This window comes from Periplaneta americana, chromosome 9 (genome assembly GCF_040183065.1).
Source record: "Periplaneta americana isolate PAMFEO1 chromosome 9, P.americana_PAMFEO1_priV1, whole genome shotgun sequence".
In the NCBI taxonomy this organism is placed as follows: domain Eukaryota; kingdom Metazoa; phylum Arthropoda; class Insecta; order Blattodea; family Blattidae; genus Periplaneta; species Periplaneta americana.
The window spans coordinates 72,543,356-72,561,563 of record NC_091125.1 but is presented as its reverse complement, the minus strand read 5'-3'; the positions used below and the strand labels follow the sequence as shown (position 1 = coordinate 72,561,563).

The 18,208-nt window shown below is 35.6% G+C and overlaps 1 protein-coding gene across 9 annotated transcripts in view; it reads left to right on the top strand.

The window, feature by feature from the left end:
- CdGAPr (GTPase-activating protein CdGAPr) overlaps positions 1-18,208 on the top strand; it is a 319,522-nt gene that overhangs the window by 277,705 nt on the left and 23,609 nt on the right. For 7 of the 9 annotated variants that reach the window (XM_069835027.1, XM_069835029.1, XM_069835032.1 and 4 more), the window contains 8 exons: positions 438-566; positions 3,658-3,851; positions 7,440-7,714; positions 7,935-8,145; positions 10,176-10,394; positions 11,229-11,803; positions 13,730-13,943; positions 15,625-16,207. In XM_069835027.1, the coding sequence (XP_069691128.1) occupies positions 438-566; positions 3,658-3,851; positions 7,440-7,714; positions 7,935-8,145; positions 10,176-10,394; positions 11,229-11,803; positions 13,730-13,943; positions 15,625-16,207 (2,400 nt within the window). The remainder of the gene's footprint in view (positions 1-437; positions 567-3,657; positions 3,852-7,439; positions 7,715-7,934; positions 8,146-10,175; positions 10,395-11,228; positions 11,804-13,729; positions 13,944-15,624; positions 16,208-18,208) is intronic. The other 2 variants (XM_069835028.1, XM_069835030.1) reach the window with 2 other exon arrangements.

The window sequence follows — 18,208 nt, the reverse complement described above, 5'->3', positions numbered from 1 at the left end:
TTTACCGTAACTATTGATGAATGTACAATTGATTTAGTTTGTAGTAAAGATTTCAAAGTGTTCCCTTTTTTTTGCCGGGCAGTGTATGTAAACTACATGATTATAGCAAGTCAGATTTCCGATTTCCTAACTACATCACTATGGCGAGGCAGATTTCCGAGTCTTGAAGCGATCTGATCAACCTATCCAGGAAATATCGTTTTCCCCCTCTCTTGTGTACCCATGATTCAATGCTGCCCAATAGGAAAAAAAAGATAGAAAATGCCAGATTGAAGATATGTAAAACAAATTCTGGTTTAGGATGATGTTACACTACGTAGTGTCAGTGTTTGCAGTGGGGTAATAGGCTTATATATCTTCTTTGTTAGTTTCAGAATTTTAGTGGACATGTGTACAATTATGTTTCAGTTTTGTTTTGTTTCTTTGTTTATTTACAGTGACTCCTAAGCGCAGTCGTCCAAAATCTCTTGCTATTTCCACCCCAACAAAGCTGCTGTCTTTGGAAGAGGCCCGCACACGAGCTCTTTTGTCTTCCAGCAAAGTAGATCAGGAATACATTGAAGTGGGTGAGTATACATCAAATCAACATATAGATTCCTGTAGCGGCCGGTGATCAAAATCCTCGGTGAGGCCAGATGCAACTAGTTTAAGTGCCTCCGATAGGAAATGTTTATTCATATTAATTATTATTGTTATTATATTATTAATATCGTTAATACTGTGTTGTTATTATTATTATTATTATTATTATTATTATTATCATCATCATTATCATTATCATCTTCATCATCATTATTATTATTATTATTATTATTATTATTATTATTATTATTATTATTATTATTATTATTATTCAAAAAATAATGTCACTCACGAAATAAGTTGTTATGCTGTGAGTTCCAGTGATTGATTTAGTGTGATGAAGCAACTCATATTATGTGTTGAAATGCCCTTGCTTTCATTTATTTTTATTTTTTCCTTTGACAACAAACAAGGCCAACAGAAAAGTTTATTTTGCACCACATTACTACTTAACCATTTATGTTGCCCCTATCAAAATGCAATAGAAACTCGCATTTTAAGATTATCTGTCAGAAAAATTGTCAGCAATTTTGTATGTATCTCGGTAGGCTATCTCTTTATTTAAAAATTCCTTTCTTTCAATATCATTTCTTCCCGAAAAAAAACACACTAACAATGAATTAACTACATCATAATTATTTCTCGCATTTCTTTCTGTTTATATTTTCCCGAAACACATAACAACATTGGCCTAGATTCACTACTGTACTACGAAGTACAATAGTACAACACCCTCCCTTAAGTCATAAACAGAGACATAAGAGGAGAGAACAGTTTGGGTCTCTGCCTGCCAAAGTGCGGGAATTTTTGTTATTTATGGCCTATTTAGGAAGACAAGTTACCACTGCTAGTCCCCACCCCATTCTACCCTTAAGACCAGTCCATGGATGGGAGGAGTGAAAGCTGACCAGGCCACGAGGCCAGACGAATTGTGCCTCAACTACAGCTTTTCAAGTGCAGCCTCAAAGCCCGCGAAAACATACGAAATGCAGAAGCCAGACCCAGCATGAGCGATCCTGGCCTCAGGAACAAATTTTACTGCAAAATAGGTCTATATACATCACAAAGTTTTCAAATGCTTCTACAGCGATATATGCTTCATTCACATTACTAATATATTATATAAAAACACAACATTTGATTTCAATGAAGCCAAGTGACTGAGACCCGGCCTCACTTGCCTTAGTCAATCAGCCACCACTGATAGATTCACTTGCATACATTGAACTTAGCTGCAGGTCCAAAATTTCATATAACTTTGGAGTTTTTCATCGATGGAGTGAAGTATGTCAAAAAGAATCAGAAAAGAACATCTCAAAAAATATTGATTATTATTGCACTTACTTATAGTAGTTTATGTTAGGTAATGCTAGGTTATGTTAGATTTACAAAATGGTGAATTATACTCAGGACCTGAGCGTCTAATTTGCTCTTGTTGGGTAGGTCATGAACGAACTGACTCTTTATATATATATTATTTTAATGTACCGAAGTACATATGATGTTTCCATGCAGATATTCAAATCCTGGTGCTAGAGAGAATTTTTCTCCATTCCACTACTCTTTCATCTTACGATGACATAGAATATCTCCATGGAAACATCATATGTATTTCGGTACATTAAAATAATATATATGATACACGTAAATCACTTTATGATTTAAGACTGCGCTTATTCTGTTGGATCCCGGCCAATCAGTGACTCAACGAGTGCACTTCCGCACATATGTGGACATTGTCCTTCGTTCATAGACATCTATGACGTAGTGCAGAGGGCAGGCCACTAGAGGGAACCCAAGAGGTGGAACTTAAACTGAGACGATTCAATCCAACACCGGGATTGGAATCCGGTGTGGCTTAGTGGATAAAGCATCAGCATGTAGAGCTGAAAACCTGGGTTCAAATCCCGGTGCCGGAGAGAATTTTTCTCAGTTCCACTACTCTTTCATCATATGACTTTTGAGCTGGGCATTCACAGAGGAGTTGGTGACACATGGACAGACTCTTTAATGAATGAACTTACAACAGCTCATTCTCGTCAGTAGCTAATTTTGTGCCATAAATTATCACGTGACAGACTTCATATAGAAGTCAGCTTTTACAATAGTAATCATATGCATAATCAAATGATAACGAGGATGTGTATGCAGACTATTCGACTTTCCCTTGTCATCACTAGTCCACGCTTATATAAAACTTTCTTAATGGAACAGTTCCAAAGAAATTTGCGAAAACCACTTTACAACATATCACAACACTTCATGAACTGAATTCAGTGTGGGAGAGTAATGGACACATTTACATAATTGCGCCCACAAAAAAATAAGTGGCATTCTTATTCAGTAAGATGATGTATCTGTCTGTTACCACATGCTCTGCCTTAGAAATACTCTGTCACACAGAACTGAGGCAGCAGTAACACACACACATCCACATTCTAAAGCTTCAATGCTCATGTAAGATCTATGAATACAATAAATGAATTGAAAATAAAAGTACTCAGTCCCTTACAGAAAGAGTTCTAGGTAACATTTCTGGCCAGTTACGGTATTTCTCATCTGACCAAGTTACCTGTTTGCGAAAAAAAATATTTTTACAGGATCGATTGAAACTACAGGTGTCTCTGTAAGACATCATTTCATGAGATAGCAGAAGTCTCTGACAGTTAAAATAAAAAACAAAGAAAATGTAAATGCGAACACACTAAGCCAACAGATAGCAGTACATCTAGAGCCAGATGACAGACGAATCAAAAATGAAGGGAGATCAGTGCTGGATACTGTAAGATACGTGAATACTTTCGCGTGTAGCAGTTCTCTAAATCGACCATTGCTACATTACCCCCATAATATCGTCCTATATATTTACAGTGGTATCTGTGGCAAAAAAGAAACATTAAATAAATACTATCTTTTTATATGAGCACATAACAGAAGCGAAAGCCTCACTCCTTAGTGATTATTGGAATTCTCTGCTTTTTGTATCACAATCAACTGACATCAAAAAGTTTTCTGTCATTCAAGTGTGTCTGGTGTGAAACAAGCAAAGGGATGAGATTGAGTTGTTCTGTGTAGGTGGAGGACCTGCAAACCTGCCTGCAAAGTACCACACTGTGATCGAGCTCCCAGGCTCTGGTAGGAAGCGGAGTGGTACTTCCAGTAAGAGATCTCCCCTTGGCTGGAAGTCATTCTTCAGCAAATCTGGACGCAAGAGCTCAGGACCACAGCCACGTAAAGCTTCTACACCTTCTGACCTGGGTCTCAGCCAGGTCAGTATAGAGATTGCTTTTTGTCTTGCCTGTGTTTAAAGATGGTTTTAGTATGTTTAATTTTTATTTTGTAACACATTTTACTGCCTTGACCTGGGACAATGGCAGAGTATTGAAAATTACTAGTAGCAAATTTTTTTTATGCAAGATATTTTTACATATCAATAATAATTTTTTACTAACACTGCATATTAACATGTACCTAGCTATTTGCACCTCTGCCTACTTTTTGTCGTTTATGATGAAGGATCCTGTTCAGAGCTGAGATTGGGGCATCCTTTAGGTCGGATTCTGTTAGCCTCATATGGTAGGATGCCATGAGTGTGGAATTAGGCAGGATGAGTGAAGATGAAGTTGATAATGACGACGAAATGAACCCAGGGTCCAGTGCCGAATGTTACTCAGCATTTACTTCTAATGGGTTGAGAGAAAATTTGGAAAAAAAAAGACCTCAACTAGGCAACTTGTTCCAACCAGGATTCGATCTTGGCCCCTCTATTTTCACAGTCAGACATGCTGACAATTACCCCAAAGCATTTGACGTATGTTTACATAATTATAAAAGCAATAGTTGACGTTTATTTCACATTAAACAGTAGTTTATTATGTGATTCTGTACTATCATTGCTGATCCATTTAAATTAATTTCTCATCTGAGTTGTAATCAATAAAATATGTATGGCATTTTAACCTGCCTGTAAGGCTTTCACTTGCTATAGATAAGATAATACATTGTTTTAATATGTAGTTTAATTAGCGGTGTGCTTTTTTGGTATTAATGATATACGCAAAATGTGTTGAAACTTAATTTTATGTCTGGAAAATATAAATTCCTTAATGAAAGTCCAAAATTAAGTGAAATATATCCGTGGATTTTGCGAAATTGATATAAATTCACAAAATTACTTCATAATCAACGACATTTTCAACAAAAAAAAAAAAAAAAAAAAAAAAAAAAAAAAAAAAAAAAAAAAAAACATATTTCATGGAGAATTTGCACGAAAAATGACTTTCTTCCAAATAAAAAGTGAAAATTTTCTTCGTTATAAAATATACATGAACGCTTATACCTATTGATGACATATAACAGCAACCTTGTATGTAAAAAAAAAAAATAAATAAATAAATAAATAAAAAAAATAAAATAAATAAATAAAAATTATGCAAAACTCACCACCTCCCAAAAAATTCAAAACTGGTGCCTCAGCTGAGAAAATCCTCTACTCAAACTTTTGGGACCAGAAAGGGTTTATCCTCTCCCATCGGGCATGACAATCACTGGTGAACGTTACAAAGACATCCTGAAGAAAATATGAAATCAATTTTGATATTTTAAAGATGCAGCTAAAATAGCAAGAACAACTCAGTAATAGGCCTACTTCTTCCATAGCACTGCATAATATTAGAGAATCACACATAAATATCTACACCACACTGCCATTAATATCTGAAAAATATTCACACCACTTGATTTAAAACTATAAAAGTATTTAGTTTTTAATAACAAATGGCTTATGTATGTCTTATGTAAGTTTTGTAGCTTTTAGTAATATATGCAAAGCCGTTACTCAGAAAATTATAAAAATGAAGATCAAATGTAAGATATCCTCTACGTTTACTTATATAACCCCAAAAGGTTTCACTTTCATATCATCAATAATAGTATTAATGTGTATCATTAATGACAAATACACCATGGAATTACCTGTAATATTTCATTTTTAATGGTGATAATGTCAACAAACCTTCCTGAGTTTTATAGTTCTTAATAACCTATACACAGTTGTACCACAGTCAAGTATATACAGTCACGAAGCTTGAGTTGTGAGGGTGCTAGGAACAATAGACTGTGCCAGTACTATTTCGCATTGTCTGTAACGAGGCAATATTAGTGATGCTAATGGTTAGCAACTATCTATGGATGCATATTTACTATGTATTGAGCTTCGTGACTGTATATACTAGACTGTGGTTGTACTAACAAAATTACACAACAGAGAATCAGATCTGTAAATTCATGATAACATAACCTTCGTAATAAGTTTTGAAATTCTCAGTAAATTACACAAATGAAGAGCGATCTATTGGCTTTATGATATCAAAGAATTTGTTGGCAATCCTGGATACATGACCTCCTTGATAATGCTTATTTTATTGTTTTGTTTTATTCTGAAATGCAGGTCTTTCACTGCAAACCCAGCTTTCTTCAATCTTCCCTATTTTCTGCCTTTCTCTTTGTCTTCCATATGATCCATATATCTTAATGTCGTCTATCATCTGATATCTTCTTCTACTCCGAACTCTCCTCCCGTTCATCATTCCTTCCAGTGCATCCTTCAGCAGTCAGTTTCTTCTTAGCAGTGATGCAACCAATTCATTTTCCTTTTCCTCTTCCTGATCAGTTTCATCATCATTCTTTCTTCACCTACTCTTCCCAACACAGTTTCATTTCTTATTTTGTCTGTCCACTTCACACATTCCATTTTTCTCTACATCCACATTTCAAATGCTTCTAATTGCTGCTCTTCACTTAATCGTAATGTCCATGTTTCTGGCCCATACAATGCCACACTCCACACAAAGCACTTCAGAAGTCTCTTCCTTAATTCTTTTTCAAGAGGTCCGCAGAAGATGCTCCTTTTTTTATTAAAAGTGTCCTTGGCCATTGCTATCCTCCTTTTGACTTCCTGGCAGCAGCTCATATTACTGCTTATAGTACACCCCAAGTAAAGGTCTTCATATATATTTTTATTTAAATGAGAATTAGTATAAAGTAACAGTTTATTTTTAGGCGTATTACTGTATATGAAGAATGCACTAATTTTTTTTTTAACATTTTTACAAACTATGCTATAATTTCACACTTATAGGTGTGGATAATAGTAATAATGCTTTTTTCTGGGAAACTACAAAATATAAAATTTAAAGAAAATCTGTCCAGTGAAAGTAAATTTCGACAGCCCAGTTCAAGTTTTGAGAAATCTGCATTTTAAAGCTTTATGTTGCTATGAAAATCAAAGGATCATTGAAATTACTCCAAATTCTGTTAATGGTGTTTATATATGCATACTATAACTTTCAAATTAGAGAGTGTTAATTGGATTGTGGACTATTTGCGTCAAGTGAACATTAGTGTTATCTATTTAAACAAGTCTTCCACTTATCCACTATAAAATTTTAAGTCACTCTCCAAATTGTCAAAGAATTGTAATTTTGGACGTCTTAATGATCTTCCTGCTGGGATTTCTTCAGTCACTGTTTTAATCAATCTATCAGCATAGATCGTATGAGATCTATTAATACAGTACAGTATGTCGGCTTTAATTTTGGTACTATGTCTGGCTCTTGAAGTAACTCACTTGAAGTAGCTGCAGGACTATATTAACAATAAAATGCTAGTGATAACATTCCTTCTCGTAAAATTACAGTGAAGTATGTCTAAGAAAGGAAGAGGTGCTACATATATACTGTACTGTGTATTTTCAAAAATATCTCCGAAATTTTCAAGGTTTATAATCGTTTCTTTTGAGATGAACATCACTAAATTGTTCATATTCTGGAATAACTTTGGACTAATCTCTTCAACAGGAGAAAGCTGTAACAGAGAGTGAGCTGGCACAGGGACGTCGCAGACTGAGACCTGTGAAGAGTGCTGAGTCATTGGCTTCTGGGGCAAACTCATGTCGTAACTCAGCAGCCCTAGACCTGGAGTCACAGCCCAGCACAGAGCAGAATTCTGATCCTGATACCTTATCACCTGGTCCTGCTAGTAACAAATCAAGTGGGCATAGTCGTTCTGTGTCACATGACTCTTACTTTGATCACCTAGCAGAGACACCTGTGCATACCCACCCTGTGGTCAGGTGAGTGCTGGGACAAAGGGAAAACTTTACATAAAAGGGAGAAAAATATATTTATCTTGCTGTAGGACGTAATGGAAATAAGACCACATAGTGATTATAATGTATGGAGTATAGACTGCAAATACTTTAAATAGAAGGAAAACTACAGTATATAATATAACATGTGATAAATTAATATTATATTATATATCAATGTAGAAACCTTGCTACATGCTTGCAGGCCATCCAAATTGCCTGAAGAGGATACTGAAGACCACTTCTCTTCATCTCTAGACCTAAGTGAGATCCAACTTAACTTCGACTTGGAGGAGTCAGAGATGAGAATCTTCTCAGAGGATGAGACTCTAGTATCTACCTCTGTTGGCAGTGGCAGTATCATGTCACAAGCTTCCCCTCACATGGGCTCTGCATTCAGAGTCCGACATCAAATGGTATATCTTACATTTTCTGTACATTGATGTCTTAGAGCACATCAGTATTTTCATAAATTTTATGGAGTATTCTTAACTTTTCACATTTGCTTAAAAAAAGGTTAAACATAGGTTTGAGGTTTGTTAATTCATTTTCTTTAATTTTCGCAGCTTAGGATTTCCATGTTCTCTTATAGGAATTTTTTCCTCGTAACTATCTTGAGATTCGCATTTTTAAAATCTGATCAAGGACAATACTTATTTTTGGTAAGGCTTCCTTCACATTACGTGGGATTTCATATCAACAATTCTCCATTATCTTCACCATTCATTACATCATTACATTCATACTTCTCAGATATGTGTACCCACTGGCTACTGTTCACTGAATAGTCTCTCAAAAACCAAGTGGTCTAAGCTTCTCAGCATTAGCAACATCAATGAACCACTCATAAGAGTTAAGATCCTGACCTTTAGGGGAAGGAAGTGGGGAGATGTAGTACATGTGAAAAACCTTGTCCTGGAAGAGAGTGCAATAAGAAAAACTTCATAATTTCTCATACATATCAGAATTATCTTCTCATAGCCATTATAAATTCTGCTTTATAGGTGTTCCCACTTTAAAAGGGTAATTATTTACACTGTCATGCTAACAGAGGTCATGGCTAATATAGAAATTGTAATAAACCCTGAATTATTAACCAAGCACCAAAATATCCTGAATTACATTTTATGCACTCCAGTTCATATATACATACATGAACTGCCTGAAAATTGAAGCTTTTCAATTATGATTTTTTCTTCTATGTAGGATTGCCATAATGAAAAACACAAAAGCAGCACATGATTGACACGTCAATGCAATTAGCAACAGAAAACATACGAATTCTTAACAGACTTAGACTATATTTAATATGTACACTAGATACCGTTTATTTACTTATTTAATTATTTATCAGTATCACTTATTTACGGTACTTAATATGGACAGAGTTGGACACTTCAGTAATACACTTTATCTTATGTATCAACTTCTTATTTGGCATGGACATTACATTATTATCATTTAATTTAGCAACAGACCATTCAAATCTTCTGTATCACTACCACAGTACTGCTCCTACTTTTCAGAACTGTGAAAAGAAGAAAGAAATTTTATTTGTTTCTGAATGACCATATGACATTCACTGCAATTTTCAGTTTTAAAATTATACTGTATGTACAGAATTTCATTTATTGACTTAAGTGATAATCTGTTCCCTTCTTCTGTCCACTAAGCTTTGATCAAAGAAAATACTCTTTTAGTGTTGGTGTTATATCCAGGTACACGGAAATAAAATTCCACAGTTTTCAGAAATTCTTAGTACTGTTCCACAGAAACACAGCTGTGATAAAAAGAAATTACCAAGATTTTGTGTCAAAGTTTATCTTCAAAATTTTCCTCTTTGTTTTCCGATAGGAAAGATTTCAGTTTGATCACCTGGTCAAAGAGAGGGCTCTCATTCAGTTTGCAAGGATATTATCTTGCATCCACTTGAGTGTCATTTCGACAATATTCCACAAATTATATTGCAATATTTCAGATTTTTGTTCGACTGTATTCAAAATCGTGGACCTTCATTTGGCCCGAACTTTCTTCTTATACTATAAAATTGCGGACTGTCTGCGAAATTCGCGGCATATGGCAACCCTACTTCTATGCCGTTATGCAATTTTGACTGGGTATAGATTTATGCATTCAGAAGTGCACTCTGTGAGTCTAAAAACTTCGAAACGATTCAAGAAATATGTGACAGATTTATTCAAAGTACTGAATTGTTTGTGGGTGAAATAATTTACATCTTATTTTACCTTTTGTAAGGGTTGACGTTATTATATAAGTCATGATAACAGTGTATACTGTGCTCAATTTGGAAAACTGAATGGTATAGGAATATTGAAGGCCTCTTGTCCGACATTGATATATCTATACCAGTCACATATTTCTTTCACAGAACGTTTCTCTTGAGTTCCATAATAGACAGTCACTTATTGCTGGTTAATGGTTGTAGGTTTGCAGTAAGCGGGTACCTGTGCCTCGGGCGAGACCTGAGGACCCATTGAGTGGCTGCCCCAGTGCCGATCCTTCACCAAAAAAACAAAAGACCTGTGCTGCTCCCATCTCACCTCAGGGCTCAACTCGTTCAAAGCGCTCACGACTGGAGGAGCAGCTGGCCTGCTCTGCGGCAGAATTGCGCTACATTGACAGTCAAAGCCCTGAGAACCAGCAGGTATGTGTCTGTTACAAAAGATAAATATATTTTATCTCTGATAGCTTTTTTAACTAACTCATGACACGGGGTTAAATATGCCTGTGGGATCTAAATCAGTCTATTATTTCAAATTAAGAAGAAATTAGTCAAATGGATTAAAATATTTACATCTGTAGCAGAAATAATAGCAACTAAATTTAGAAATTCAATTTAACAGAGTTCACTTATGTTGGAGTTATATACATTTTTTACTTCGGAAATTTTAGTCTTGTAACTCTAGTTTAACTCTTTATTTTCAATGTCATTTAATGCTGCTAAGTAGCATTGATTTGAGGTATCAGAAGTATCATTATCTATTCGTAATTTCTAATATGATAATAATTATGATAGCTATCATCATGTTCATACTACTTGAGAGTAACTACTAACAGTAATTTAGTGGATTGCATCTATTAATGCATATTAAGTGTCAAGGCGAATATCTGTGCTCATTATTTAGACTGTTTCTATATTCTGCAAAGTCACGATGTAGTGCTGCTTATACACTACATAGTGACTTCTTCATCATACACTTATTAGACTTCTTGTAGTTTTAATTCCTATTTTCCTATTACTATAATTAAATTTGATATTTTCATATTCAAATGCTCACATGGTAGACGAACTATCATTCATGCCAACTAAGCTCACAAAACTACGCATGTGGTCCAATCATTTGTCGCTTATAAACAATAGGTATGTAGAACTATTATACATATAATATATTTTAGGATATAATTCAGTCACTGATCCACAAAATTATTGACTGTGAGTATGTGAGGATGATTGTAAAAAGAGATTTGTTTATGTTAGCAGCTTCTGGTGCAGGCAGAGGTTCATCCCCACCACCAGTACGTGAATATCCCAGATTCAAAATCCACCAGCTTGGTATCACCCTCCAGTGGCGTATTGGAGAGTCCCCCTAACACTGCTACTACAATTAGTGCACACACCAACAATACAAGCCCATCACTGGCAGAGGCTACTGTGTCAGACAACGAGAGCTTCACGCTGCACAGCTCTGGTCTGCCCACGCCTGACACACCACTGCTGATGTACACACCGTTGCTGGATGATGAAACCTGCAGTACCAGCAGCACTACGAACACACCAGATTATGACCTAAAGCTAACACCTAGTCCCAGCACGAAGTATCACCGTTTAGGAGCCCCAAGCCTCTCCCCTTCTCCTACCCCAACACCTAGACTTACTCCCAACCTGGATGGTGAGAATAGCTACGAGAACATGCTGACCAAGTTTGGAGGTGCAAGATACGAGAATGTTCCAGCACCAGACATGAACAGCCACAACACGAAGTACATGCAAGAGGACAAAGAGTCAGATGGGGAAGCTAGTCCACGACTGACAGAGTCCCAGATTACCATCAGGTATTTAAATGTTGGTTGATCGGTTGATTGTCCTGTGGCATTAGGAATTAACTGATTTTTGTTATTTTCTCTCTGTCTTTCTAATATACAGTGTGATGCGTTTGAGAAGACCTAAAATAAAATCCCTATAATAATTAAATCAATTCCCAAACTTTTCGAATGCACCGATATTTTACTACTTAATTAATTTATTATTCCCAGAACGTGAATTTTACCAGCAATCGAAAAGTATTGGGAATAAATTTGAATAAGGAACAAAAAAAAAGTTTCCTTCCCAGGCAGGATTCGAAACACGAAAGTCTTAGTTACTAGCCTGTCATGCTTTGGAGTGAACAAGGCTCTGAAATCAGCTACAAGGGTCATTCCGGTTTTTTTTTTGCCACTACTATAAATAGTACTATTTCTATATAAAAAACCGAGTGAACTTGAGAATCTCCAAAAGAAAATAATATTTCAGTGGATACCTAGCCACTGTGATATACCTGGACATGAGAAAGTTGATAACATTGCGAAACAGGCACTGTATTTGCAACCAAGACCATTGCAAATGGATCTTTATTCATTCCATTTGCTTCAACCAAGTCTTATTTTACAAACCTATGGGTCAACTTGTTGGTTATTTTCTGACAAAGACAAAATTTTACAGGTCTTACAAAATAAACCAAATTACCTGAAATTGTACAAAAACTTGCCAAGACATACTCGTATTCACACATTTTTAATAAAAGCCAGAACAGTTCACAATGCCACATTTATATCTACATCGATTTCATCTTTCTGATTTCACCTTTCACCCTGTTTTGTGTTTGGTGTAATAATCATACAGAAGATCTGGAACACATCATCTTATACTACACATCTATAAATCTAAGACAAAGCAGATTAAAGTCTTCAATAGCAGTCGCAAAGACTCAGCTCTGCAACAAATATTGACCACACTTCAATTCTGGCTACTAGCAACAGACATCTGACACCAATCATAGTACCCATTATTTGTTAGAAGAAACCCTAATTGAAGGCTATGATGGATTGCAGTGAACTTTATGTTCCATGTATGCATCCTGCTGGATATATTAAGAAGATTGATTCCTCATAATTTCACATTAATTTCTCTTTATTTTAACATATACAGATTTATTGTAAAATAAACAACTTGTTCAGTCTTTGTTTTTACTCCTTCAATCATATATTACCCGACTATCCTGTTTGTGGAATGGCAATTCCTTGTACTAATACACAGCATGCCACTGTTATGTCACTTGTGCAGTACAACCACTCTCTTATTCTAGGCACAGACTATGTCTTTTTCTTTCCCACAAAATAACAACATAAGCTTGCAGTGCTGCTGTTTACATTCCACATACAAAATGGTCACCTACTACCTTATTACTCGTACATTAATGTTATGTTTTGCTCTTTTGTTTTTAATGATAAAATATCTTTTGATATTTTCGAGTCAATGAGTATTACAATATTTTGTTTAATGTGTGGTCTGTGTAAAATTGTGGAGTTCTGTTTTAATTGCCTTAAGTTCGTTGTAATAGTAATTAGAACTTTTCTTCCTGTGGTAGACACTACACGTCAAACATCAATACTCGATTATTTTGATTATTAAAGATCCTTTATTAAGTATTTTCACGCATTCATTCTCCGGATACTTATTGCCCTTGTGATAATTTTATTACAGTAGTTTCTGTTGACTGAATGAATTTACTTATTTTATTTGTTTGTTTGTTTATTTATTTCATTTGATCGTCATCAGAGTATTCTGCTCGATTGACAAACCTTGTTGATGTACTATAATACTCCTCTGTCTTGTATTTTGAATTTATTTAAAGGTTGTACTGTATTTTCATAAAATTTTCACTACTGACACTGTGACACCACTCATGTTTGTTCTTAACAATCCGTAATATTTGTGCTAAGGTATGAAAATGTTGTGAGTCCTGCCTCATCCAGGGGAGAAGAGGCTGTTGTGTACGAGCCCATTACCAGTGAGGTGGATGACTCTGTGACATATGAGCCTGTGAACATCTCACAACATGAAGAAGATTGCAGTGGGATGGAGCCTGTGCAGCTGGTGTACCAGAATGTGCCAAATAATCACGAGGAAGAGGAGCATGTCTACGAGGATGTCCAAGTGAGCTCCCTTTGTTGAAACTCTTGATTAGTTCTTAAATGTTATTGTTGTTTAACAGTGGTACTACTTACTTACTTACTTACTTACAAATGGCTTTTAAGGAACCCGAAGGTTCATTGTCGCCCTCACATAAGCCCGCCATCGGTCCCTATCCTGTGCAAGATCAATCCAGTCTCTATCATCACACCCCACCTCCCTCAAATCCATTTTAATATTATCCTCCCATCTACATCTCGGCCTCCCCAAAGGTCTTTTTCCCTCCGGTCTCCCAACTAACACTCTATATGCATTTCTGGATTCGCCCATACGTGCTACATGCCCTGCCCATCTCAAACGTCTGGATTTTAAGTTCCTAATTATGTCAGGTGAAGAATACAATGCGTGCAGTTCTGTGTTGTGTAACTTTCTCCATTCTCCTGTAACTTCATCCCGCTTAGCCCCATATATTTTCCTAAGAACCTTATTCTCAAACACCTTTAACCTATGTTCCTCTCTCAGAGTGAGAGTCCAAGTTTCACAACCATACAGAACAACCGGTAATATAACTGTTTTATAAATTCTAACTTTCAGATTTTTGGACAGCAAACTGGATGATAAGAGCTTCTCAACCGAATAATAACACGCATTTCCCATATTTATTCTGCATTTAACAGTGGTATTGTTCTTATAATATTAAAACATTTTTATTCTTGTATTAAAAAATCATTTCTTTCCCACATCTTATTAAACTTTGATATGTTGGAAAGTGGTCTTTGTTCATGTTGATTTAAACAGAGTGCATGTAGTTGAACCTAAAATTTTGTATTCTGTACTGTAAGAAAATCAGTGTAGCTACTATTGTTGCTTTTTATTGTTTTATTGATTTTTCTATCATAATTCTTGTTCTGTGGATAATGTTTTTCTATAAGATTTATGTAATAATTGTTAGTTACATTTTGTATCTTATGTCGTTTTTATAAGGTCTTTTTGTAGTATGCAATTTCATTTCTTTGAAGCTTACGCAATGGGATCATGTTCCTAATGACCTGGATGGTTTGTTAGAGTTCGATGTTACTGCTTGAATGACAGCTTTTGAATAAATTAAAATAAAATAATATTATTGAAGGGCTCTGTTTTTAAACATTTCAATACCAAAAGCTTTCATTGTTGTTATTTATCCGTAAGTGATCATACAGAGGAAAAATATGACATCAGGCACTGTTGAAATATTAATGTGACAACCACCGATATTACACTTGTGTTCTGGGTTATCATCTTACAGTCTCTTATGCATAGACAAAGCAAGGGAAAACAAGTACAAGTACAAAGACAAATGAAGTTTACCATATACAGTAGTTTTCATAGGAACAATTTTTCTCACTTTGATCTCATATGCCTTCAGACACGCACATTTGTTGACATGCAGAGTCCTCTTGTATGGATGAAGATTAGAATAGTGATGATGTATTAATGAATTAGCAAGGTGAATATGCTCAAAAGTACTTACAACATCTTCAACTTCCTAAATGCATTGTATTGATAATGATTTATTGATACGTCAGCAAGATGGATGTTCTGAAAACTGCTTACTAACTCTTTAGCTGCATAAACATATTGACAATGATACCCATGAGACTATTTGCTATTCTTCCTACTTCCTGTATAATGTTACATTGATGCAGTGTCACTCATTATTTTGCAGCTGGACACAGTGCTGCCAAGGAATGGGGAAGTGAAGAATGAAGTGCAATCCACAGACGATGTAGAAGTGTACCAGCAAGTGAAATATTTTCGGCGATCTATTCATGAAGTGAATCAGCTTCTGGGAGAGCCAGGGAGCGAAATGGCAGACTCAGTGGATGACACTCTTGAGCCGTTGAGTCAGGAGGAAGTCAGTGCAGTGCAGGATTATTCTTTGCCATGCAGTGGGGAGGGCGAAGGTGAGAGGGACGAAGGGGAAGGGGAAAACAGTGAAGCAGGTGCTGGTGACAGCACGACACAGAGCTGTGAGGAGGGGGACCAGTCATGTGATTCTGTGATACATGGAAGCTTGGTGGTTCAAATCAAGCGTTCAGAAAGACGAACTTCGAGTGAGAGAAGTGATTTAGAGGACAGTCTAGTGTGTTCTTCTACAGAATCTCCACAGTCTTCACCAGAACATCGGAAACTGCCAAACTTAGATCCAAACCCAAACAGACGGAAATTTGAGTCTGAAATTGGTCGTGACATTCTCAGAGAAAGGCGGATGAAGCAGGAATTAGAAGAAATGCGCATTGCCAACCAAGGTTAGTGTCAGTAGGAGCTGCTTGAGGAAGTTTCTGAGGGACCTGTTGAAATAATTTAGAACACTTATTTTGTTATTACTTTTTTGGCAGTTTACGGTAATTACATTCATTGTGTTGTGATATAACTATACTGTACTCATTGCATGAATTTCAATTCTGAAATTCCATCATTTTTATGTGACATTTTGATTTTTTACAACTAGTTCTGCTATGACTACACTTTATGAGCTGCCACTGGTTAGAGTATTTGTATTGCAAAATTACCATGCTCCTATGCTTGTTTGTTCTCGCCTGCTCAGGATCTATGAATGAAACTCATGCAAGGACTGTTACAAGGAATTCTATTTAGGTACAAAATGGTACATAAAAGTTGTCACAAATTGATATGATAGGCTACAGGTAATTGTGTGTCCTAAAGGAGAATAGTGACATAAGGAACTCGTGGTTGGAAAGATTTCCATGATGTCACCAAGAGAAAGACTTTGGCAATTCTCTATAGCTTTGTTAGTAAATATTAGCTAGTACTACGTGCACCTGCCAGAAATGTTACGCTGCCTAGATTCACTTGTTACATATAAATATTAGATTTGGTTGTAAATAATATCATCTTTTGTCTTGTTACTGTTGTTCAATTATTCAGGAAGGTGTAGTTTGGACTTTCCATTGAGATCATTACAAATGGCTACTTGAAAATTACAAATAGTTACTTGGGTGACTGATTATTGTGATTAAAGATTAGTGAAGTAATGATTACCATGTCTGTCAGGTTAATAGCTGTCATGGCAGCGTATATTTTATCAGTACAGCAAACTTGATTTATGTTTATAAGGAGGTCTGAAGAAAAAAACATAAGTGAGAAAAACGTTTAACTGAAGTGACATTTAATAATACCTGAAATACCATTTGAAAAATATGTAGCTAGTCGGTGATGTATACAATGGAGGGGGGGAAAGGAACTGGCCACCCCAGTCTATTATCTCCTGGCCTAGTTGCCTCATAAGTGGTGCCTTCTTGGTATCACTTGTGAGGTTCAGACCTGTAGACTAAACAACAACATGGGGAGGAGTTATCAAGTTAGTAAAAGTTTCACAAGAAAAATGTAGAACTTCACAGTTAGCCATTTTTGAGTCTGTAATACAGTACTCAAATTTATAACAATAATTATTCTTGAAGAATGTAAGATTATTTGTAGAAAAACTTAGCTACTTAGAACCAAAGCTGATTGATACATTGCATTTCAAATCCAGTCCAGAAAATTTAGTATATTGACTTACTTTGTTCTTCCGTTGTGATCTTAATTTAATAACGTGTTTATTTTACAGTCAGTTATTTTGGACTGCTTGTTTCTAAGAAATAAACCATGCCTTCGAATTGTGATAATTGTTCCAGGATTTGTTCACTTACATGATGGTGTGTTACAAAATTTTTTACTGTTTTTAAAGCAGTAACAGCATTATTAAAGAACATACAATTGGTGAATGAAGGAATGCTTGGGCAGCTTCGAATTTCCACGAATTTCATCTTAATAATGAACATGTACTATATTTTCACATTCATACATTTTCACGCCAAACCTAGTTTCGAGCAAAATTGATTTAGGATGTTGTTTTTTAATGCCAGGCGTTTAACAATAAAGTCATTTGATCTTTTACACTCCAATATTTTTGAAAGATATTGTCATGGTCAGCCACTGAAGCATAGATTTTGAATCTATTCCGAATCCATTTCTTGATTTGAATTGCATAATGGGCAGTTAGGGGACTGATATATTCCAATTCTATTGTTTTAAAATGTATAAATGACGTTTTGTATATTTCTTGACAAAACATAATGCCATCTTCCTGAAAAGAAGGTCATAATTTCTCACCCTTGCATTATTTGTGTAAGCATTTGTACTGTGGGTGACACCCCCTTCTTATAGCACTCATACACTGTAGGCCTACATCAAAGTAAATCACAAGTGAAGTCATCGATGAGGGTGTAATGGAGTGGTATAAGGGA